This window comes from Oncorhynchus gorbuscha, linkage group LG06 (genome assembly GCF_021184085.1).
Source record: "Oncorhynchus gorbuscha isolate QuinsamMale2020 ecotype Even-year linkage group LG06, OgorEven_v1.0, whole genome shotgun sequence".
Lineage (NCBI taxonomy): Eukaryota > Metazoa > Chordata > Actinopteri > Salmoniformes > Salmonidae > Oncorhynchus > Oncorhynchus gorbuscha.
In genome coordinates, this window is record NC_060178.1 from 9,447,240 (window position 1) to 9,473,516 (window position 26,277).

Consider the following 26,277-nt stretch of genomic DNA (forward strand, 5'->3'; position numbering starts at 1 on the left):
CACCGTGGACCGTCGCAGGAGGTTCCGCATCATGGACCGTCGCAGGAGGTTCCGCACCATGGACCGTCGCAGGAGGTTCCGTTGCAGGAGGTTCTGCACCGTGGACCATGGACCGTCGCCGGAAGCTCTGGACTGTGAATGTGCACTGGAGGCCTTGTGAGTGGAGCCGGTACAGGTGGCACCGGACTGGTGACACGCACTTCAGTGCGAGTGCGAGGAGGAGACACAGGACGGACCGGACTGGGGAGGGGCACTGGAGGCCTGATGCGTGGAGCCGGTACAGGTGGCACCGGACTGGTGACACGCTCTTCAGGGCGAGTGCGAGGAGGAGACACAGGACGTACCGGACTCTCTCTCTCCAACCCATTCTCTCTCCATCCCACTCTCTCCATCCCTCCCTCTCTTTCCATCCCACACTCTCTCTCATCCTACTCTCTCTCTCCAACCCATTCTCTCAGTAGAATGAGAGAGAGAGTAGGATGGAGAGAGAGTGTGGAATGGAGAGAGAAAGAGAGGGATAGTGAGAGAGAGGGGTGGAGAGAGAGCAGGATGAGAATGAAAGTAGGATGGAGAGAGAGAGAGGGATGGAGAGAGAGAGTGATAGAGAGAGAGAATGGGATGGAGAGAGAGTGGGATGGAGAGAGCGAGAGGGATGGAGAGAGAGAGAGGGGGATGGAGAGAAAGAGAATGGGATGGAGAGAGAGTGGGATGGAAAGAGAGAATGGGGTGGAGAGAGAGAGTGGGATGAGAGAGAGAATGGGTTGGAGAGGGAGAGTGATAGAGAGAGAGAATGGGATGGAGAGAGAGAATAGGATGGGGAGAGAGAGTGATAGAGAGAGAGAATGGGATGGAGAGAGAGTGGGATGGAGAGAGAGAGAGAGGGATGGAGAGAGAGAATAGGATGGAGAGAGAGAGGGATGGCGAGAGAGAGTGGGATGGAGAGAGAGAGATGGAGAGAGAGAATGGGGTGGAGAGAGTAGGATGGAGAGAGAGAGTAGGATGGAGAGAGAGAATGGGTTGGAGAGAGAGAGTGGGATGGAGAGAGAGAGGGGGATGGAGAGAGAGAATGGGATGGAGAGAGAGAGAGGGATGGCGAGAGAGTGTGGGATGGAGAGAGAGAGAGAGAGAGAGGGATGGAGAGAGAGAATGGAATGGAGAGAGAGAATGGGATGGAGAGAGAGAATGTGTTGGAGAGAGAGAGTGATAGAGAGAGAGAATGGGATGGAGAGAGAGTGGGATGGAGAGAGAGAGAGGGATGGAGAGAGAGAGAGGGGGATGGAGAGAGAGAGAATGGGATGGAGAGAGAGTGGGATGGAGAGAGAGAATGGGGTGGAGAGAGAGAGTGGGATGGAGAGAGAGAGATGGAGAGAGATAATGGGGTGGAGAGAGTAGGATGGAGAGAGAGTAGGATGGAGAGAGAGAGTAGGATGGAGAGAGAGAATGGGTTGGAGAGAGAGAGTTGGATGGAGAGAGAGAGGGGGATGGAGAGAGAGAATGGGATGGAGAGAGAGAGAGGGATGGAGAGAGAAAGTAGGATGGAGAGAGAGAGGGATGGAGAGAGAGAATGGGATGGAGAGAGAAAGTAGGATGGCGAGAGAGTGTGGGATGGAGAGAGAGGGAGAGAGAGAGAGAGAGAGGGACGGAGAGAGAGAATGGAATGGAGAGAGAGAATGGGATGGAGAGAGAGAGTGATAGAGAGAGAGAATGGGATGGAGAGAGAGTGGGATGGAGAGAGAGAGAGGGATGGAGAGAGAGAGAGGGGGATGGAGAGAGAGAGAATGGGATGGAGAGAGAGTGGGATGGAGAGAGAGAATGGGGTGGAGAGAGAGAGTGGGATGAGAGAGAGAATGGGTTGGAGAGAGAGAGAGGGATGGAGAGAGAAAGTAGGATGGAGAGAGAGAGGGATGGAGAGAGAAAGTAGGATGGCGAGAGAGTGTGGGATGGAGAGAGAGAGAGAGAGGGATGGAGAGAGAGAATGGGATGGAGAGAGAGAGGAGAATGGAGAGAGAGAGATGGATGGAGAGAGAGTGGGATGGAGAGATAGAGGAGAATGGAGAGAGAATGGGATGAGAGAGAGAGTGGGATGGAGAGAGAGAGGGATGAATGGAGAGAGAGAGTGGGATGAGAGAGAGGGGGGGATAGAGAGAGAGTGGGATGGAGAGAGATAGAGAGAGAGGGATGGAGAGAGAGAGGGATGGATGGAGAGAGAGAGTGGGATGATAGAGAGGGGGGTGGAGAGAGTGAGATGGAGAGGAAGAGTGGGATGGAGAGAGAGAGGAGAATGGAGAGAGAATGGAATGAGAGAGAGAGAAGGATAAAGAGAGAGAGAGGGATGGAGAGAGAGAGGGATGGAAAGAGAGAGGAGAATGGAGAGAGAATGGGATGAGAGAGAGAGTGGGATGGAGAGAGAGAGGGATGGATGGAGAGAGAGAGAGTGGGAAGAGAGAGAGGGGGGGGTGGAGAGAGAGTGGGATGGAGAGAGAGATAGAGAGAGAGGGATGGAGAGAGAGAGAGGGATGGAGAGAGAGTGGGATAGAGAGAGAGTGGGATAGAGAGAGAGAGGGATGGAGAGAGAGAGGGATGGAGAGAGAGAGAGGGATGGAGAGAGAGAGAGAGAGAGAGAGAGAGAGAGAGAGAGAGAGAGAGAGAGAGAGAGAGAGAGAGAGAGAGGATGGATGGATGGATGGAGAGGAAGATAGAGAGATGGAGAGAAAGAGAGAGAGAGAGAGAGAGAGAGAGAGAGAGGGATGGCAGATGAACAGTTAGCTAGTGGAATGCAAATGCTTGTTTAGCAGGGAAACAACAGAGAGATGATAGTAACAAATGTTCCCCTCCCTACCCCTCCCTACCCCTCCCTTCCCCTCCCTTCCCCTCCCTACCCCTCGCTTCCCCTCCCTTCCCCTCCCTTCCCCTAACCCTACCCCTCCCTTCCCCTCCCTACCCCTCCCTTCCCCTCCCTTCCCTCCCTTCCCCTAACCCTACCCCTCCCTACCCCTCCCTTCCCCTCCCTACCCCTCGCTTCCCCTCCCTTCCCCTTCCTTCCCCTAACCCTACCCCTCCCTTCCCTCCCTACCCCTCCCTTCCCCTCCCTTCCCCTAACCCTACCCCTCCCTTCCCCTCCCTACCCCTCGCTTCCCCTCCCTACCCCTCCCTTCCCCTCCCTACCCCTCCCTTCCACTCCCTTCCCCTAACCCTACCCCTCCCTTCCACTCCCTTCCCCTAACCCTACCCCTCCCTTCCCCTCCCTTCCCCTCCCTTCCCCTCCCTACCCCTCCCTTCCCCTCCCTACCCCTCCCTTCCCCTCCCTACACCTCCCTCCCCCTCCATTCCCCCCCTTCCCCTCCCTACCCCCCTCCTTTCCCCTCCCTACACCTCCCTCCCCCCCCTTTCCCCTCCCTCCCCCTCCCTTCCCCTCCCAACCCCTCCTTTCCCCTCCCTACACCTCCATCCCCCTCCATTCCCCTCCCTTCCCCTCCCTACCCCTCCCTTCACCTCCCTACCCTGTCATCAAAGTGTTGTTATTTTAGGTGAGCGGTTCTATTCTCTTCTCATGTCAGTGACTACAGTAGATTTGAACTATACTATAGTTTACCTTCAGAAATCACATAATTATTTAAATAAAGTCCACCTGTGTGCAATCTAAGTGTCTGATCTGTCACATGATCTCAGTATATATACACCTGTTCTGAAAGGCCCCAGGGTCTGCAACACCACTCAGCAAGGGGCACCACCAAGCAAGCGGAGCCATGAAGACCAAGAAGCTCTCCAAACAGGTCAGGGACAAAGTTGTGGAGAAGTGCAGATCAGGGTTGGGTTAAAAAATATATGTGAAACTTTGAACATCCCACGGAGCAACATTAAATACATTATTAAAAAATGGAAAGAATATGGCACCACAACAAAACTGCCAAGAGAGGGCCGCCCACCAAAACTCACAGACCAGACAAGGAGGGCATTAATCAGAGAGGAAACAAAGAGACCAAAGATAACCCTGAAGGAGCTGCAAAACTCCACAGTGGAGATTGGAGTATCTGTCCATAGGAACATTTTAAACCATACACTCCACAGAGCTGGGCTTTACGGATGAGTGGCCAGAAAAAAAGCCATTGCTTAAAGAAAAAACAAACACGTTTGGTGTTCGCCAAAAGGCATGTGGGAGATTCCCCAAACATATGGAAGAAGGTACTCTGTTCAGATGAGACTAAAATTTAGCTTTTTGGCCATCAAGGAAAACGTTATGTCTGGCGCTAGCCAAACCCCTCTCATCACCCCGAGAACACCCTGAGAACACCATCATGCTGTGGGGATGTTTTTCATCGGCAGGGAGTGGGAAACTGGTCAGAATTGAAGAAATGATGGATGGCGCTAAATACAGGGAAATTCTTGAGGGAAACCTGTTTCAGTCTTCCAGAGATTTGAGACTGGGACGGGGATTCCACCTTCCAACAGGACAATGACCCCAAGCCTACTGCCAAAGCAACACTTGAGTGATTTAAGGGGAACATTTAAATGTCTTGGAATGGCCTAGTCAAAGCCCAGACCTCAAACCAATTGAGAATCTGGTGTATGACTTAAAGATTGCTGTACACCAGCAGAAACCGATCCAACTTGAAGGATCTGGAGCAATTTTTCCCTGAAGACTGGGAACAAATCCCAGTGGCTAGATGTGCCAAGCTTATAGAGACATACCACAAGAGACTTGCAGCTGTAATTGCTGGCTCTACAAATACTTTTTTTTTTGGGGGGTGAATAGTTATATTTTTGTTGTTGTTTGTTTCACGATAAAAAATATTTATGCATCTTCAAAGTGGTAGGCATGTTGTGTAAATCAAAAGACACAACCCCCCCAAAAAACAAATCTATTTTACTTCCAGGTTGTAAGGCAACCAAATAGAAAAAATTCCAAGGGGGGTGAATACTTTCGCAAGCCACTGTCTGTGGTCCTGTGTCAATGTATTACTATAGAATGAATGGACTGGAATTCTCCTCAGTGGTTCTGTACCCAGTGGATCTGTCTTCTTCTCTACCACTATGTGTTTATTTACTGTATTTGTATTGTATTTACTATTGTTGCCAAGGCAGCAGCTACTCTTCCTGGGGTTTATTATGGATCCCCATTAGTCCTGTTGCCAAGGCAGCAGCTACTCTTCCTGGGGTTTATTATGGATCCCCATTAGTCCTCTTGCGAAGGCAGCAGCTACTCTTCCTGGGGTTTATTATGGATCCCCATTAGTCCTGTTGCCAAGGCAGCAGCTACTCTTCCTGGGGTTTATTATGGATCCCCATTAGTTCCTGTTGCCAAGGCAGCAGCTACTCTTCCTGGGGTTTATTATGGATCCCCATTAGTCCTGTTGCCAAGGCAGCAGCTACTCTTCCTGGGGTTTATTATGTATCCCCATTAGTTCCTGTTACCAAGGCAGCAGCTACTCTTCCTGGGGTTTATTATGGATCCCCATTAGTCCTGTTGCCAAGGCAGCAGCTACTTTTCCTGGGGTTTATTATGGATCCCCATTAGTTCCTGTTGCCAAGGCAGCAGCTACTCTTCCTGGGGTTTATTATGGATCCCCATTAGTCCTGTTGCCAAGGCAGCAGCTACTCTTCCTGGGGTTTATTATGGATCCCCATTAGTTCCTGTTGCCAAGGCAGCAGCTACTCTTCCTGGGGTTTATTATGGATCCCCATTAGTTCCTGTTGCCAAGGCAGCAGCTACTCTTCCTGGGGTTTATTATGGATCCCCATTAGTCCTGTTGCCAAGGCAGCAGCTACTCTTCCTGGGGTTTATTATGTATCCCCATTAGTTCCTGTTACCAAGGCAGCAGCTACTCTTCCTGGGGTTTATTATGGATCCCCATTAGTCCTGTTGCCAAGGCAGCAGCTACTTTTCCTGGGGTTTATTATGGATCCCCATTAGTTCCTGTTGCCAAGGCAGCAGCTACTCTTCCTGGGGTTTATTATGGATCCCCATTAGTCCTGTTGCCAAGGCAGCAGCTACTCTTCCTGGGGTTTATTATGGATCCCCATTAGTTCCTGTTGCCAAGGCAGCAGCTACTCTTCCTGGGGTTTATTATGGATCCCCATTAGTTCCTGTTGCCAAGGCAGCAGCTACTCTTCCTGGGGTTTATTATGGATCCCCTTTAGTTCCTGTTGCCAAGGCAGCAGCTACTCTTCCTGGGGTTTATTATGGATCCCCTTTAGTTCCTGTTGCCAAGGCAGCAGCTACTTTCCTGGGGTTTATTATGGATCCCCATTAGTTCCTGTTGCCAAGGCAGCAGCTACTTTTCCTGGGGTTTATTATGGATCCCCTTTAGTTCCTGTTGCCAAGGCAGCAGCTACTTTCCTGGGGTTTATTATGGATCCACATTAGTTCCTGTTGCCAAGGCAGCAGCTACTTTTCCTGGGGTTTATTATGGATCCCCTTTAGTTCCTGTTGCCAAGGCAGCAGCTACTTTCCTGGGGTTTATTATGGATCCCCATTAGTTCCTGTTGCCAAGGCAGCAGCTACTTTTCCTGGGGTTTATTATGGATCCCCCTTAGTTCCTGTTGCCAAGGCAGCAGCTACTTTCCTGGGGTTTATTATGGATCCCCATTAGTTCCTGTTGCCAAGGCAGCAGCTACTTTTCCTGGGGTTTATTATGGATCCCCTTTAGTTCCTGTTGCCAAGGCAGCAGCTACTTTTCCTGGGGGTTTATTATGGATCCCCATTAGTTCCTGTTGCCAAGGCAGCAGCTACTTTTCCTGGGGTTTATTATGGATCCCCTTTAGTTCCTGTTGCCAAGGCAGCAGCTACTTTTCCTGGGGTTTATTATGGATCCCCTTTAGTTCCTGTTGCCAAGGCAGCAGCTACTTTTCCTGGGGTTTATTATGGATCCCCTTTAGTTCCTGTTGCCAAGGCAGCAGCTACTTTTCCTGGGGTTTATTATGGATCCCCATTAGTTCCTGTTGCCAAGGCAGCAGCTACTTTTCCTGGGGTTTATTATGGATCCCCTTTAGTTCCTGTTGCCAAGGCAGCAGCTACTTTTCCTGGGGTTTATTATGGATCCCCTTTAGTTCCTGTTGCCAAGGCAGCAGCTACTTTTCCTGGGGTTTATTATGGATCCCCTTTAGTTCCTGTTGCCAAGGCAGCAGCTACTCTTCCTTGGGTTCCAAACACATTAAGGGATCATACATAATGACACCACTCCATATCTACAATAAAAAATGTAAAATACAACAATATTACAATGTACGTGTGTGTAGAGTGTGTCTTTCTTCACGGTCCCTGCTGTTCCATAAGGTGTATTTTTATCCTTTTTTAAAAATCGCATCAGTTACCCGATGTGGAATAGAGTTCCATGTCGTCATGTCTCTATGTAGTTCTAACATAAGAGCTCCCACAAGCTTCTAATTATCCATTTATTTCAGCCATAACCATCAGTCTTTTGTGTAAGTGGTGTATATTTTCAGTGCCCTATAAGCGTGCAGAAAGTCATTTGTTCATTTGTTTACTGTCAAATAGCATTGTATCATGTCAGTTTTCCCATAAGTTTACTAAGGGTTGGCTGATTGGTCGACTGTTAAACCAAGTCAAGAATAGAGTTCCTTGTAAAGAATGTTGAATAGTGCTTTATTATTCTTAGATAGCAGAATGACTTCCGTCCAGGCCTGAGGGCACACACTTTCCTGTAGACTTAGATTGAAGGGATGGCAAATAGGAGTGGTAATATTGTCCGCTATCATCCTCAGTAATTCTCCATCCAAGTTGTCAGACCCAGGAGGCTTGTCATTGTTGATAGACAATAATTTATTCACCTCTTCCACACTCACTTTATGGAATTCTGTCACGTTCGTCATAATGATCGGACCAAGGCGCAGAGTGGTAAGCGTACATTCTTCTTTATTATAAGAACGAACACTGAACAAACGAACAAAATAACAAAACAAACCGTGAAGCTAATATGAGTAGTGCAGACAGGCAACTAAACATACAACAAGAACCCACAAACACAAAAGGGAAAATGGCCGCCTAAATATAATCCCCAATCAGAGTCAATGATAAACAGCTGCCTCTGATTGGGAACCATATCAGGCCACCATAGACATATAAATACCTAAACCTACAAAACCCCTAGACATACAAAAACCCTAGACATACAAAAACCCTAGACAAAACAAAAACGAGCATTCCCACCCTCGTCACACCCTGACCTAACCAAAATATAAGGAAAACAGAGATATAAAGGTCAGAGCGTGACAGTACCCCCCCCCCCCCCAAAGGTGCGGACTCCCGGCTGCAAACCTGAACCTATAGGGGAGGGTCCGGGTGGGCATCTACCCTTGGTGGCGGCTCAGGTTCTGGATGCAGCCACCCCTCCTTACTCTGATCCCTCCGCCTTTGTAAAACCGGACCGTGGATCATCGCCAGAGGCCCTGGACTGTGGATCATCGCTGGAGACCCCGGACTGGGGACCTTCGCCGGAGACCCCGGACCTTCGCCCGGAGACCCTGGACTGGGACCTTCGCCGGAGATCCCGGACTGGTGACCTTCGCCGGAGACCCTGGACTGGGGACCGTCGTTGAATGTTCCGGACTGTGGCCCATCGTTGGAGGTTCCGGACTGTGAAACGTCGCCGGAAGCTCTGGACTGGGAACTGTCGCCGGAAGCTCTGGACTGTGAAACGTCGCCGGAAGCTCTGGACTGGGAACTGTCGCCGGAAGCTCTGGACTGGGTACTGTTGCCGGAAGCTCTGGACTGGGTACTGTCGCCGGAAACTCTGGACTGGGTACTGTCGCCGGGAACTCTGGACTGGGAACTGTCGCCGGAAGCTCTGGACTGGGTACTGTCGCCGGAAGCTCTGGACTGGGTACTGTCGCCGGAAGCTCTGGACTGGGGACTGTCGCCGGAAGCTCTGGACTGGGTACTGTCGCCAGAAGCTCTGGACTGGGTACTGTTGCCGGAAGCTCTGGACTGGGGACTGTCACCGGAAGCTCTGGACTGGGTACTGTTGCCGGAAGCTCTGGACTGGGGACTGTCGCCGGAAGCTCTGGACTGGGTACTGTTGCCGGAAGCTCTGGACTGGGGACTGTCACCGGAAGCTCTGGACTGGGTACTGTTGCCGGAAGCTCTGGACTGGGTACTGTCGCCGGAAGCTCTGGACTGGGTACTGTCGCCGGAAGCTCTGGACTGGGTACTGTCGCCGGAAGCTCTGGACTGGGTACTGTTGCCGGAAGCTCTGGACTGGGTACTGTCGCTGGAAGCTCTGGACTGCGGAGACACACTGGATACCTGGTGCGTGGTGCCGGCACTAGTGGTACCGGGCTGAAGACACGCACCTCAGGGCGAGTGCGAGGAGGAGGCAGATGACGTACTGGACTCTGGAGGCGCACTGGAGGCCTGGTGCGTGGCACTGGTGGTACGCACCTCAGGGCGAGTGCGGGGAAAAGGCATATAAATACCATAGACATATAAATACCGAGACCTACAAAACCCCTAGACATACAAAAACCCTAGACAATACAAAAACTAGCAGACCCACCCTCGTCACACCCTGACCTAACCAAAATATAAAGAAAACAGAGATATTAAATGTCAGTGTGACAAATTCAATGCTTTTTTTTCATAATTTGGTAATTTATGAATGGATGTGTAGGTTCAGATTTAATATATTAAAGTAGTTTGGCAATATCAGTGGGTTTTGTGTTGAATGAGCCATCTGATTCAATGAAGGATGGAGCTGAGTTTGCCTTTTTGTCCATGATGTCATTTCAGGTGCTCCAAAAGCTTTTCACTATCATTCTTTATATAATTTATCTTAGTTTCATAGTACAGTTTCTTCTTTTTGTTTAGTTTAGTCACATAATTTCTCAATTAGGACAGTCAGCTGTGTGCATCAATCCACAGGGATTTAACAGTATTTATAGTCATTTTCTTAATGGGTGCATGCTTATTAGTAACTGGAATAAGCAATTTCATAAATGTGTCAAGTGCAGCGTCTGGTTGCTCCTCATTACTCACCACAGACCAACAAATATTCTTTACATCAACAACACAGGAATCACTACAAAACCTATTGTGATGACCTCATACACTATATTAGGACCAGCCTTTCTTAGATATGGCTATTATATTATGATCACGACATCTGATGCATGTGGATGCTGCTTTAGAGCAGATTTCTGTAGCATTAGTGTAGATGTGATCAATACATGCGGATGATTTCATTCCTGTGCTGTTTGTAAATACCCTGGTAGGTTGACTGACAACCTGATCCAGGTTACAGGCATATTGGTTACAGTTTGAAGCTTTTTCCTGAGTGGGCAGCTTGAAGAAAGCCAGTCAATATTTAAGTCACCCAGAAAATATATACCTCTCTGTTGATATCACATACATTATCAAGCATTTCACACATGATACTGACTGTTAGCACTTGGTGGTCTATAGCAGCTTACCACCAGAATGGGCTTTAGGTGAGGTAGGTGAACCTGTAGCCATAGTACATTTTGAATGCGTAGCAGGACAGGAAAATCTTCCGATTCACGCACATATGGGGAGGCAGGTAGCCTAGTGGTTAGAGCGTTGGACTAGTAACCGAAAAGTTGCAAGATCGAATCCCCGAGCTGACAAGGTAAAAATATGTCATTCTGCTCCTGAACAAGGCAGTTAACCCACTGTTCCCAGGCCATCATTGAAAAGAAGAATTTGTTCTTAACTGACTTGCCTAGTTAAATAAAGGTATAATCAAGAGATCATCTCTACTCCCTCTGATCTGGCAGACTCACTAAACAGAGAACATCCCTGGTCATCTCTACTGCCTCTGATCTGGCAGACTCCCTAAACAGAGAACATCCCTGGTCATCTCTACTGCCTCTGATCTGGCAGACTCCCTAAACAGAGAACATCCCTGGTCATCTCTACTCCCTCTGATCTGGCAGACTCACTAAACAGAGAACATCCCTGGTCATCTCTACTCCCTCTGATCTGGCAGACTCTCTAAACAGAGAACATCCCTGGTCATCTCTACTGCCTCTGATCTGGCAGACTCCCTAAACAGAGAACATCCCTGGTCATCTCTACTGCCTCTGATCTGGCGGACTCACTAAACAGAGAACATCCCTGGTCATCTCTACTCCCTCTGATCTGGCAGACTCACTAAACAGAGAACATCCCTGGTCATCTCTACTGCCTCTGATCTGGCAGACTCTCTAAACAGAGAACATCCCTGGTCATCTCTACTGCCTCTGATCTGGTGGAGTCACTAAACAGAGAACATCCCTGATCATCTCTACTGCCTCTGATCTGGCAGACTCACTAAACACACAGGCTTTGTTTGTAAATGATGTCTGAGTGTTGGTGCCCCTGATTATATGTAATGATGTCTGAGTGTTGGGGTGTTCCCCCGTCTGTCCGTAAATGTCTATCCGAAAACCGTGCTGTCTGGTTTGCTTAATATAAGGAACGTGAAATTATTTATACTTTTATTTTGATACGTAAGTATATTTTAGAAAGTACATTTACTTTTGATACTTAAGTATATTTAAAACCAAATACTTTTAGACTTTTACTCGAGTAGTATTTTACTGGGTGACTTTTACTTTTACTTGGTGGTCCTGTGTAGCTCAGTTGGTAGAGCATGGCGCTTGTAACGCCAGGGTAGTGGGTTCGATCCCCGGGACCACCCATACGTAGAATGTATGCACACATGACTGTAAGTCGCTTTGGATAAAAGCGTCTGCTAAATGGCATATATTATTGAGTCATTTTCTCTCACGGTATCTTTACTCAAGTATGATAATTAGGTACTTTTTCCACCACTTGCTTTCATGAACCTTGTTTCTTAGGCTAATGTGGGCTATCTGGCTTTCATGAACCTTGTTTCTTAGGCTAATGTGGGCTATCTGGCTTTCATGAACCTTGTTTCTTAGGCTAATGTGGGCTATCTGTCTTTCATGAACCTTGTTTCTTAGGCTAATGTGGGCTATCTGGCTTTCATGAACCTTGTTTCTTAGGCTAATGTGGGCTATCTGGCTTTCATGAACCTTGTTTCTTAGGCTAATGTGGGCTATCTGGCTTTCATGAACCTTGTTTCTTAGGCTAATGTGGGCTATTTGTTTTTGTTGCGCTTTGCTTGGAGACGTATCAGAGGTAGACATGACGGTGCTATTTATATTTGATCTGATAGTGCAGGGTGAACTGCTCACATGGGGAACCTCATTTGTAAGAGATGCACAAGTCTGATTAGAGACTGCTGGTGGTGACTGTAAAAAGATGTTTGGTGTAGAGAAGTCTATTTCAATTATTTGCAGATTTACTACCTATTATACAGTATACGGTCTTGCATTGATTAGCATATATTTTGTGGGAGTCTTGGTTAGGGATTCCTGTGTTTATCCCAGGTTGTTATAGTTACGATTTATCTTCAGGGATTCAGCACCATTGGAGTGGACAGCGACGTCATCTGCATTCTGAAGTTCAGCACCACGACCGTCTGGTACAGCGAGTCTGATGGTCGCTGTCCACTGTAATGTGGTGCTGAATTTTGGATTTCTGATTCCAATGCTGTCCACTTCAGTAGAACTGAATCTCCAATCACAGCTATTAAAGCTTAGTTTATTTTAACCCCATCGGTTATTAAAATAACTTTTTATAAAATGTATGAACTAATGAATGAATCATATTTTCATGACCGGTGATCATCAGCATTTGAAAGTGAGATCACATTTAGAAGATATATTCTGTTCTTACACTGTGGTAAACCGATAGGGAGGTGGAAGCTGAACTTGGCTAATGCATGCATCCTCATAGCACAGGTTCAGAATGCTGACCATGCACCCCTCTCTCTGTCTTTCTTTCTCTCTCTCTCTGTCTGTCTCTCCCTGTCGCTCTGGCTCTGGCTCTGTCTCTCTCTCTATCTGTCTCTCTCTCTCTGTCTGTCTCTCCCTGTCTCTCCGTCTCTCTCTCTGACTCTGGCTCTGTCTCTCTCTGTCTGTCTCTCCCTGTCTCTCTGTCTCTCCCTGTCTCTCTGTCTCTCTCTCTGTCTCTCTCTCTGTCTCTGGCTCTGTCTCTCTCTCTGTCTCTCTCTCTCTGTCTCTCTGTCTGTCTGTCTCTCTATCTCTATCTCTATCTCTATCTCTATCTCTATCTCTGTCTGTCTGTCTGTCTGTCTGTCTGTCTGTCTGTCTGTCTGTCTGTCTGTCTGTCTGTCTGTCTGTCTGTCTGTCTGTCTGTCTGTCTGTCTGTCTGTCTGTCTGTCTGTCTGTCTGTCTGTCTGTCTGTCTGTCTCGCTCTCTCTCTCTCTCTCAATTTGTCTCTCTCTCTCAATCTGTCTCTCTCGCTCTGTCTCTGATCCATATTGGGCTGAGAGTGTATCAATCTCAGGTTACTGTAATTAAAACACAAGATTGGACTGGAATACACAACAAACACTCATCTTGCACACAGCCTCATAAACACATGCCACACAAATACACACACACCTCTGTGTTTTGGACAACTCCCTTTGGGTTACACATGTTCCAACCAGAATACGTACATTTTAAAGGAGAGGTGTTCTTATGCATTCTAATGAGCTTAGCAGCTCTAACACCAACTAATTTTGGGGTACAACATGATCCAACAAAATAATAGAATAATAGCATAGTAGTACATTTACCCATTTTGACAACATACATTTTGTTGGCATGTAGAGTTTGTTCTATACTCTCTCTCTGATTCATTATGTTCTATCCTGTTCCTCTCTCAGATTCTAAGATCTCTGTAGTACCTCCCTGTTCCTCTCTCAGCTTCTAAGATCTCTGTAGTACCTCCCTGTTCCTCTCTCAGCTTCTAAGATCTCTGTAGTACCTCCCTGTTCCTCTCTCAGCTTCTAAGATCTCTGTAGTTCCTCCCTGTTCCTCTCTCAGATTCTAAGATCTCTGTAGTTCCTCCCTGTTCCTCTCTCAGATTCTAAGATCTCTGTAGTTCCTCCCTGTTCCTCTCTCAGATTCTAAGATCTCTGTAGTTCCTCCCTGTTCCTCTCTCAGATTCTAAGATCTCTGTAGTTCCTCCCTGTCACTCTCTTAGCTTGTAATATCTCTGTAGTTCCTCCCTGTTCCTCTCTCAGGTTCTAAGATCTCTGTAGTACCTCCCTGTTCCTCTCTCAGATTCTAAGATCTCTGTAGTTCCTCCCTGTTCCTCTCTCAGGTTCTAAAATCTCTGTAGTACCTTCTTGTTCCTCTCTCAGATTCTAAGATCTCTGTAGTTCCTCCCTGTTCCTCTCTCAGGTTCTAAGATCTCTGTAGTACCTCCCTGTTCCTCTCTCAGATTCTAAGATCTCTGTAGTTCCTCCCTGTTCCTCTCTCAGATTCTAAGATCTCTGTAGTTCCTCCCTGTTCCTCTCTCAGGTTCTAAGATCTCTGTAGTACCTCCCTGTTCCTCTCTCAGATTCTAAGATCTCTGTAGTTCCTCCCTGTTCCTCTCTCAGGTTCTAAAATCTCTGTAGTACCTTCTTGTTCCTCTCTCAGATTCTAAGATCTCTGTAGTACCTCCCTGTTCCTCTCTCAGCTTGTAAGATCTCTGTAGTTCCTCCCTGTTCCTCTCTCAGCTTCTAAGATCTCTGTAGTTCCTCCCTGTTCCTCTCTCAGATTCTAAGATCTCTGTAGTTCCTCCCTGTTCCTCTCTCAGGTTCTAAGATCTCTGTAGTACCTCCCTGTTCCTCTCTCAGATTCTAAGTTCTCTGTAGTACCTCCCTGCTCCTCTCTCAGATTCTAAGATCTCTGTAGTTCCTCCCTGTTCCTCTCTCAGCTTCTAAGATCTCTGTAGTTCCTCCCTGTTCCTCTCTCAGATTATAAGATCTCTGTAGTTCCTCCCTGTTCCTCTCTCAGGTTCTAAGATCTATGTAGTACCTTCCTGTTCCTCTCTCAGATTCTAAGATCTCTGTAGTACCTCCCTGTTCCTCTCTCAGATTCTAAGATCTCTGTAGTACCTCCCTGTTCCTCTCTCAGATTCTAAGATCTCTGTAGTACCTCCCTGTTCCTCTCTCAGATTCTAAGATCTCTGTAGTTCCTCCCTGTTCCTCTCTCAGCTTCTAAGATCTCTGTAGTTCCTCCCTGTTCCTCTCTCAGATTCTAAGATCTCTGTAGTACCTCCCTGTTCCTCTCTCAGATTCTAAGATCTCTGTAGTACCTCCCTGTTTCTCTCTCAGATTCTAAGATCTCTGTAGTACCTCCCTGTTCCTCTCTCAGATTCTAAGATCTCTGTAGTTCCTCCCTGTTCCTCTCTCAGATTCTAAGATCTCTGTAGTTCCTCCCCGTCCCTCTCTCAGCTTCTAAGATCTCTGTAGTTCCCCCTGTTCCTCTCTCAGATTCTAAGATCTCTGTAGTTCCTCCCTGTTCTTCTCTCAGATTCTAAGATCTCTGTAGTTCCTCCCTGTCCCTCTCTTAGGTTCTAAGATCTCTGTAGTTCCTCCCTGTCCTCTCTCAGGTTCTAAGATCTCTGTGGGTTCTCCCTGTCTTCTCTTATGTTCTAAAATCTCTGTGTTTCCTCTCTGTTGCATTCTCAGCTTCTATTGTTAAAGCTCTCTCTGGGTTCTACTGGGATCTTATCATGCTGTTTCTCATGGTGGGGAACCTCATCAACATCCATGTTCTCTCCCAGGTTTAAACTCTATGTGGTTCCTCCCTGTTCCTCTCTCTAGGTTCTACTGTTAAAGCTCTCTGTTCTCTCTAGGTTATATGGTTAAAACTCTCTGTTCTCTCTAGGTTCTACAGTTAAAGCTCTCTGTTCCCTCTAGGTTCTACAGTTAAAGCTCTCTGTTCTCTCTAGGTCCTACTGTTAAGCTCTCTGTTCTCTTTGGGTTCTATGGTTAAAGCTCTCTGTTCTCTCTAGGTTCTATGGTTAAAGCTCTCTGTTCTCTCTAGGTTCTATGGTTAAAGCTCTCTATTCTCTCTAGGTTCTACAGTTAAAGCTCTCTGTTCTCTCTGGGTTCTACTGTTAAGCTCTCTATTCTCTCTAGGTTCTTCTGTTAAAGCTCTCTGTTCTCTCTCAGCTCTACTTTTAAAGCTATTTATTCTCTCTAGGTTCTACTGGGACCTGATAATGCTGTTCCTCATGGTGGGGAACCTCATCATCATACCTGTGGGCATCACCTTCTTCAAGGACGAGCACACTCCCCCCTGGATCGTCTTCAACGTCATATCAGACACCTTGTTCCTCATCGACCTGGTCCTCAACTTCCGGACGGGCATCGTCAAGGAGGACAACACAGAGATCATCCTGGACCCACAGACCATCAAGATCAAATATCTGAAGAGCTGGTTTATGGTGGACTTCATCTCGTCCATACCAGTAGATTACATCTTCCTCATCGTGGAGACCAGGATTGACTCAGACTTCTACAAGACGGCCCGGGCGCTGAGAATCGTGCGGTTTACCAAGATCTTGAGTTTGTTGAGGTTGCTCCGGCTGTCTAGGCTCATCAGATATATACATCAGTGGGAAGAGGTGAGTGAGACTTGGAGTAGGTAGGATGGGTAGGGGTAGGGAGGGAGGTAGGATGTAGTGAGGTAGGATGTAGGGAGGTAAGGAGGTAGGTGGGGGTAGGGAGATAGGAGGTAAGGAGGAAGGAGGGAGTAGGGAGATGAGAGGTAGGAGGAGGTAGGGCTTGGGAGGCACCAGGAGGTAGGGCTTGGGAGGCACCAGGAGGTAGGGCTTGGGAGACACCAGGAGGTACGGCTTGGGAGGCACCAGGAGGTAGGGCTTGGGAGGCACCAGGAGGTAGGGCTTGGGAGGCACCATGAGGTAGGGCTTGGGAGGCACCCGGAGGTACGGCTTGGGAGGCACCAGGAGGTAGGGCTTGGGAGGCACCAGGAGGTACAGCTTGGGAGGCACCAGGAGGTAGGGCTTGGGAGGCACCCGGAGGTAGGGCTTGGGAGACACCAGGAGGTACGGCTTGGGAGGCACCAGGAGGTAGGGCTTGGGAGGCACCAGGAGGTAGGGCTTGGGAGGCACCATGAGGTAGGGCTTGGGAGGCACCCGGAGGTACGGCTTGGGAGGCACCAGGAGGTAGGGCTTGGGAGGCACCAGGAGGTACAGCTTGGGAGGCACCAGGAGGTAGGGCTTGGGAGGCACCCGGAGGTAGGGCTTGGGAGGCACCAGGAGGTAGGGCTTGGGAGGCACCAGGAGGTAGAGCTTGGGAGGCACCAGGAGGTACGGCTTGGGAGGCACCCGGAGGTAGGGCTTGGGAGGCACCAGGAGGTAGGGCTTGGGAGGCACCAGGAGGTACGGCTTGGGAGGCACCAGGAGGTAGGGCATGGGAGGCACCCGGAGGTACGGCTTGGGAGGCACCAGGAGGTAGAGCTTGGGAGGCACCAGGAGGTAGAGCTTGGGAGGCACCAGGAGGTACAGCTTGGGAGGTACCAGGAGGTAGGGCTTGAGGGCAGGATTGGGATCAATTCCATTTCAACTCAGTCAACTCTGGAAGTAAACTGACATTCCAAATTGAAGTTTACTAATTGAATGGACTGAATTGAAATAGAATTTACCCAACCCTGGACAGAAGGCATTGATCTGCTCTTTCATTCATTGTAGATTCATTGTAGAGGCTGTACGGTTTACAGTTTTTCTCAGTCACTTTGGTGCATTTTTCACATCATCCCTAACTTGTGCAAAATAATAAGTGCATTTCTCAGAACAATTTGTACAAACTGCAATATACAATAGATATGTTTCTAAAGCTAGTCAGTCACTAAAAATCCTTAGTACATCTCTCAAAAGTAAATATTCATGCCAATGAACATGTCAGTGTCAGCAGAATGATAAGTCATTGAGTCATTGTTCACGAACAAGGTCGTCAAAATGTTTAGCCATGTTGTCAATGTAACTGTGTACTTTGACAGTATTACCTGATGTAAACTTAGGCTACAGTTTGGATGACAGCTACTGTATTGAAAATGCACAAGGCTGCACTTCTATGGCATATATCAATTTCAACAGTACTATTTACATATTACTGTATGTGGGGTATGGATTGAAAGAGACTGGACAACCCAGGGGGCACAAAGGAAAAAAAACTCAATTAGAAAGAAACACAGGAAACCACCCCTAAGGCACAACTTTGCCCACAGCACTGTTGTGCTGTCTCTACACATCCAGACGTTCCTGTCTGTCGGCCCACATATTCTCATCCACATCACACCGGATATTTTCCCTTCCAATGAAACGTGGAAAGAATCTTTTGGAATGCCTTATCCATCCTCTGCAGGTGTCTACTGTGATGTCCTCACATGCTGCATCCATTGCAGCCAGCAGGGTCATCTGTGTGTGTGGCTGACGATCGTACACCTTCCACCTCAATGCTGAAAATAACTCCTCAATTGGGTTAAGGAATGGTGAATAAGGTGGGAGGAATTCTATGAGCATCCTCGGTTGGGTCACAAACCATTGCCTTATGATGTTTGATCGATGGAAACTCACATTATCACAAATGACCACATACTTTGGCAAATCCTCCCTAAGCAGACCCCTCTCATCATCAGGGATGAGAGCCCTGTAGAGAGTCTCTAAAAAGTTGAGTAGATGCTGGGTGTTGTATGGCCCTATAAGGGGGATATGGGCTCCGAAATAGCAGCACACATGGTGATATTTCCTCCCCGTTGGCCTGGCAAATCCACAGTAGCTCTGTGACCGATGATATTCCGACCCCGCCTTCTGCATTTGGTCAGGTTGAAGCCAGCCTCATCCACGTATACAAAGTTGTGAGAGGGTTCACTTGATTCCAATTCCATTATACGCTATATCCCAGAACACAGTTGAATTTGTTTTGGTAAAGAAGAGTGACATAAAATGTACATATATTGCATGTTCCTTCCACAGCAATGGACATGTGTGCAGTTTATGCTTACTGTACTATGTATCACATAAAATGTTGCTGTAAAGTAGTTACATGGATATATGTTTTACCTGTACATACTGGTACCGTAGCTCCTTAACTCTGTCCTCATTCCTTTGGAATGGTACACGGTACAGCTGTTTCATACTCCTCTGGTTTCTATGCAGCACCCTGTCGATGGTTGAGATGCTAACCGTACGGATGTTTTCAAAGACATCGTTGTCTTCTATAATGGTCCTTTATATTTCCCTGAGTCTCATGGCATTGTTTACTCGGACCATGGTGCAAATAGCCTCCTCCTGTTGAGGTGTGAAAAGGTGTCCTCTGCCACCGGTTTGAGGTAATCTTGCAGTCCTATGTGGGGGAAAATGCAGTGATGCATCGCACACTTTCACAGAGACAAAAACTATGAGAACACACATTTTACTGTAAAACATACAGGTGGGTGCATGTAAGGTGCAGTATGTATCTGTATAGAGTATATTTCTGTATGCTGTGAAATACAAGTGGACTACTGTAATATGAAGCATTGTAGGAAGTATACAGTATACTGCTGATATACAGTAACAGTGCACTGTACATTGGTGGACATACCTGTTCTCTCTTCGAAATGTTTGAACTATTGAGGACACGGTTGATCTCCCAATATTCGGCTGCACCCTTCGACCCGCCACAGCCATTGTAAGGCCATGATTGACAACATGGTCTACAATAGTGGCCCTTCTGTCATCAGATATGCAGCTATGTCTCTTCTGCCTCTTCCTCTGTTTTGCCTTCCACCACACATCCTTGCTCCTCTTCTTCCTCCTCTTGGCTGTTGACCCTGTTCGTTTCCTGGTCCATCCATTATTGGAAAATTGCAACTCTGTGTTGTGGTCTGTCTATATATGCTTTCCAATTGATTCTTCATGACATGCAACTTTAAGCAATTTAGACAACTGGTTGATTGTTGGTTGAACTAACACTTTACATTCCTTCATGAGTGAGGGTCAATTTCACCTGCACGATTCATCAATTCACGTTTTTGTACAAAAGGTCTAATAGAAATGTGTAAAACTATGCTTGACAGTTTATGACAAATAGTTCAACAATTTAGCATGTAATGGCTTATGCAAGGAACTAATGCCTAGATGTTTTGAGTGGTAAGACTATTCAACAGAGAACCATCTACTATATTTTGATCAACATGACATGAGCAATTGATAATGTGGAAAAAAGCTGACACTTGTACATTATCAATTACAATTTGTTCAAAGGAATAAGAAATTGCTTTAATGATGTGCACAAGTGACTAGATGATTTGGAATTTGTACAAGTAGTATCAAGAATTGCACTTTTGTTCTAAGAAATGCACCAAAGCGACTGAGAAAAACTAATATGATGAACCCCAGTCATAGTAACCACTTAACCATAGACCTACTGTAGTTTCAATGTGCTGCTTTACAATTTCAATTATATATACGTTACTGGTTCAGATATGACAAATTACTGGTTCAGATATGAAGTATTTTGATATAGTTTAGATTCTCTGTGTGTGGCATTTGCACAAAGTGCTGACTTTAGTAATTGAGGTGTTATTGACGAAGCATCCCGTAACTCCAACCCCTAACTCCATCCCCTAACTCCATCCCCTAACTCCATCCCCTAACTCCATCCCCTAACTCCATCCCCTAACTCCATCACCTAACTCCATCCCCTAACTCCATCACCTAACTCCATCCCCTAACTCCAACCCCTAACTCCATCACCTAACTCCATCCCCTAACTCCATCCCCTAACTCCATCACCTAACTCCATCCCCTAACTCCATCCCCTAACTCCATCATCTAACTCCATCCCCTAACTACATCACCTAATTCCATCACCTAACTCCATCCCCTAACTCCATCCCCTAACTCCATCACCTAACTCCATCCCCTAACTCCATCCCCTAACTCCATCACCTAACTACATTCCTTAACTCCATCCTGTAACTCCATCCCCTAACTCCATCACCTAACTCCATCCCCTAACTCCATCACCTAACTACATTCCTTAACTCCATCCCCTAACTCCATCCCCTAACTCCATCACCTAACTACATCCCTTAACTCCATCCCGTAACTACATCCCGTAACTCCATCCCCTAACTCCATCCCCTAACTCCATCCTGTAACTCCATCCCCTAACTCCATCCTGTAACTCCATCCCCTAACTCCATCCCCTAACTCCATCCCTTAACTCCATCCCGTAACTCCATCCCGTAACTCCATCCCCTAACTCCATCCCCTAACTTCATCCCTTAACTCCATCCCCTAACTCCATCACCTTACTCCATCCCGTAACTCCATTCCTTAACTAAATTCCTTAACTCCATCCCCTAACTTCATCCCCTAACTCCATCCCTTAACTCCATCCCGTAACTCCATTCCTTAACTCCATCCCCTAACTCCATCCCCTAACCCCATCCCGTAACTCCATCCCGTAACTCCATCCCCTAACTCCATCACCTAACTCCATCCCGTAACTCCATCCCGTAACTCCATCCCGTAACTCCACCCCCTAACTCCATCCCGTAACTCCATCCCCTAACTCCATCCCGTAACTCCATCCCCTAACTCCATCCCTTAACTCCATCCCCTAACTCCATCTCCTAACTTCATCCCATAACTCCATCTCCTAACTTCATCCCGTAACTCCATCCCCTAACTCCATCACCTAACTCCATCACCTAACTCCATCCCGTAACTACATCCCGTAACTCCATCCCGTAACTCCATCCCCTAACTCCATCCCGTAACTACATTCCTTAACTCCATCCCCTAACTCCATCACCTAACTCCATTCCGTAACTACATCCCGTAGCTCCATCCCGTAACTCCATCCCGTAACTCCATCCCCTAACTCCATCCCGTAACTCCTACCCCTAACTCCATCCCGTAACTCCATCCCCTAACTCCATCTCTTAACTTCATCCCGTAACTCCATCCCGTAACTCCATCCTGTAACTCCATCACCTAACTCCATCACCTAACTCCATCCCGTAACTCCATCCCGTAACTCCATCCCCTAACTACATCCCGTAACTCCATCCCGTAACTCCATCCCGTAACTCCATCTCCTAACTCCATCCCCTAACTACATCCCCTAACTCCATCCCGTAACTCCATCCCGTAAATCCATCCTGTAACTCCATCCCCTAACTCCATCCCGTAACTCCATCCAGTAACTCCATCACCTAACTCCATCACCTAACTCCATCCCGTAACTCCATCCCATAACTCCATCCTGTAACTCCATCCCGTAACTCCATCCCCTAACTCCATCCCGTAACTCCATCCCGTAACTCCATCCCCTAACTCCATCCCTTAACTCCATCCACTAACTCCATCTCCTAACTTCATCCCGTAACTCCATCCCGTAACTCCATCCTGTAACTCCATCACCTAACTCCATCCCGTAACACCATCCCATAACTCCATCCTGTAACTCCATCCCCTAACTCCATCCCCTAACTCCATCACCTAACTCCATCCCGTAACTCCATCCCTTAACTCCATCCTGTAACTCCATCACCTAACTCCATCCCCTAACTCCATCCCCTAACTCCATCCCGTAACTCCATCCCGTAACTCCATCCTGTAACTCCATCACCTAACTCCATCCTCTAACTACATCCCGTAACTCCATCCCGTAACGCCATCCCCTAACTCCATCTCCTAACTCCATCCCCTAACTACATCCCCTAACTCCATCACCTAACTCCATTCCGTAACTACATCCCGTAACTCCATCCCCTAACTCCATCCCGTAACTCCATCCCGTAACTCCATCCCCTAACTCCATCCCGTAACTCCATCCCCTAACTCCATCTCCTAACTTCATCCCGTAACTCCATCCCTTAACTCCATCCCCTAACTCCATCTCCTAACTTCATCCCATAACTCCATCCCGTAACTCCATCCTGTAACTCCATCACCTAACTCCATCTCCTAACTCCATCCCCTAACTACATCCCGTAACTCCATCCTGTAACTCCATCCCCTAACTCCATCCCCTAACTCCATCCCGTAACTCCATCCCGTAACTCCATCCCCTAACTCCATCCCCTAACTCCATCCCGTAACTCCATCCCGTAACTCCATCACCTAACTCCATCCCGTAACTCGATCCCGTAACTCCATTCTGTAACTACATCCCGTAACTCCATCCCCTAACTCCATCCCGCAACTCCATCCCCTAACTCCATCCCGTAACTCCATCCCGTAACTCCATCCCGTAACTCCATCCCCTAACACCATCCCGTAACTCCATCCCGTAACTCCATCCTGTAACTCCATCACCTAACTCCATCCATTAACTCCATCAGACATGGATCTAAGATCCATTGTACACACACACACGCACGGACACACACACACACACTGAAAAGAGCCACCACACTCATTGTTGATATGACGTAACCATGCATATTGTCACTTTACTTTGCTGGCTGCAGAGAATAGGCTAGCAGTGTTCTCAGTGGGACTTTTTACCACTGTAAAGAGAATATAATCCCCCCCCCCCCACACACACCCACACCCCCTCAGGACCATTAGTACATAGTGATGATAGTCCCAGATGATGATTACGTAAAAATAAATATCCGTTATAATAGTGTTGCTATGCTGTCTGGTCCATCTGCTGGTCTGTGGTGGGCAGATTAACAACAATGTGATGTGGCCTATGAGTAGAGGGACTCAAATCAAACCACATTGTATTTGTCCCATGCATATGGTAAACAACATGTGTCGACTAACAGTGAAAGTCCTTCCCAACAATGCTGAGGTATTTTTTTTAGGGAGAAATAATAACACGAGGAATAAATACACAATGAGTAAAGGTAGCTTGGCCAAATATACACTGGGTACCAGTACAGACTACGGCCACATAGCACCTACTGCACCTCCTACCTCACCCACTACTAATCTCACTACTAATCTCACTACTAGCTAATTACATTGGAGGCAGCAGCAGCACAATTGTCAAACTGAAATTGTGCATTCGTTTAGTGTTAAGTAGTGTTTACACTGGCAAAATAATACAGTACATGTCTAGTTACTTAACTAGCTGCAGGTCCTGTTAATGTTTGTTAATCCACATTGCATGGAGGACAATTACGTGTTTAACTAATTCTAATCCCCTAGATTTTCCATATGACCTATGACCTAGCCAGTGCCATGGTGAGGATTGTGAATCTGATTGCTATGATGCTGCTGCTGTGTCACTGGGACGGATGTCTGCAGTTCCTGGTTCCCATGCTGCAGGAGTTCCCCTCTGACTGCTGGGTCACCAGGAACAAGATGGTGGTGAGTACACACACACACACACACACACACACACACACACACACACACACACACACACACACACACACACACACACACACACACACACACACACACACACACACACACACACACACACACACACACACACACACACACACACACACACACACACACACACACACACACACACACACACACACACACACACACACACACACACAAGTTCCTGGTCCACATGCTACAGGACTTCCCTTCTGACTGCTGGGTCATCAAGATGGTGATCACTGTTCCAAACATCCAGTGTTCCAGAAGTCCAGTGTTCCAAACATCCAGTGTTCCAAACATCCAGTGTTTCAGAAGTCCAGTGTTCCAAACATCCAGTGTTCCAGAAGTCCAGTGTTCCAAACATCCAGTGTTCCAAACATCCAGTGTTCCATAAGTCCAGTGTTCCAAACATCCATTGTTCCAGTGTTCCAAATGTCCAGTGTTCCTAAAGTCCAATGTTCCTCCTGGAACATAGGCAATTGGGAACATCTTTCCTTCTCTTCTCTCACTCTTCTTCTCATCTCCCATTCCCCTTCTCTCCTCTCCCTCCTGCAGAATGACACGTGGGGCCAGCAGTATTCCTATGCCCTGTTTAAGGCTATGAGTCACATGCTGTGTATTGGGTACGGGATGTACCCTCCTGTGGGCCTGGCGGATGTGTGGCTCACCATACTCAGCATGATCGTGGGTGCCACCTGCTACGCCATGTTTGTAGGCCATGCAACCGCTCTCATTCAGTCACTGGACTCTTCCCGACGGCAGTACCAGGAGAAGGTGAGTGAATTAAGATCGGCTATCTCTGTTATAGCAGAGGATTTTCTGAATTGTATTGTATTCAAGGTTTTAAAAAAGTTTGTAAGTTCCACTTAAAAATGTCAGACTTGATTTGCCATAATGAAAATGTATCAAACCCTATAAAAATATAGATGAATTCTATTACACATAATAATTCACATTTCCTGTTGCTGCAGGATTATTTTCCTACTGTGAGAAGCAGGGTCAAATTAAGATGCATCTGGACTAGACTCTGAGTCCAAAGGTCTGTCCTTGCCTTCTCAGTAGTGAGAGCCTGGCGGCCAGGGTTGTAAACTGAAATGCCAATTCCAATATTCCTCATTGCTTTCCTCAGAGGGCAACATGGAGCTACCGGCACATTAATTACACCAATCCAATCCTCTCAGATCTACACAAGTGCCTTGGTGTTTTGAAGCTACTGGTAGATTTGGGATTGGTCAAACGGTATGTGCAGAGAGAAGGGCTTTTCAGACAGCTGTTGGCTGCTCTGGAACGATTCAGTGTGTGCACAGCATATAGCCTGCAGTCAGGAAATGGTCCATAACAGAGGGTCTATAAAATATAATAGGGAAAGAGTGCATGCTGAAAAAGTCATAAAAGTTCAAGAAGATGAATTATGAAGCTTGCATTGCAAGAAATTCAATTAAAAGTTTAACTTCAAGAGGAATGGACCTCCTAGGGATCAAGAGAGAGAGAGAAACACAGAGAGAGAGAGAAAGAGAGAGAGAGAGAGAGAGAGAGAGAGAGAGAGAGAGAGAGAGAGAGAGAGAGAGAGAGAGAGAGAGAGAGAGAGAGAGAGAGAGAGAGAACACAGAGAGAGAGAGAAACACAGAGAGAGAGAAACACAGAGAGAGAGAGAAACACAGAGAGAGAGAAAGACATAGAGTGAGCGAGAAACAGAGAGAGAGAGAGAAACACAGAGATAGAGAGAAAAACAGTGAGAGAGAGCCATATGGACCTTGGTAAAAAAAAGGAGTGCACTATATAGGGAATAGGGTGCAATGGGCTCTGGTCAAGGACACCCTGGTAAATGTGATGACCTACACGTTGACTGCTAACAACTGTATTAATGTGATGACCTACACGTTGACTGCTAACAACTGTATTAATGTGATGACCTACACGTTGACTGCTAACAACTGTATTAATGTGATGACCTACACGTTGACTGCTAACAACCGTATTAATGTGATGACCTACACGTTGACTGCTAACAACTGTATTAATGTGATGACCTACATGTTGACTGCTAACAACTGTATTAATGTGATGACCTACATGTTGACTGC

The 26,277-nt window shown here is 47.1% G+C and overlaps 1 protein-coding gene across 1 annotated transcript in view; it reads left to right on the plus strand.

The window, feature by feature from the left end:
- The window catches only part of LOC124036999 (potassium/sodium hyperpolarization-activated cyclic nucleotide-gated channel 3-like), a 62,585-nt gene that overhangs the window by 17,955 nt on the left and 18,353 nt on the right, over nt 1-26,277 (plus strand). The window contains exons 2-4 of the mRNA XM_046351616.1: nt 16,030-16,453; nt 24,005-24,166; nt 24,749-24,967. Coding sequence (XP_046207572.1) covers nt 16,030-16,453; nt 24,005-24,166; nt 24,749-24,967 — 805 coding nt within the window. The remainder of the gene's footprint in view (nt 1-16,029; nt 16,454-24,004; nt 24,167-24,748; nt 24,968-26,277) is intronic.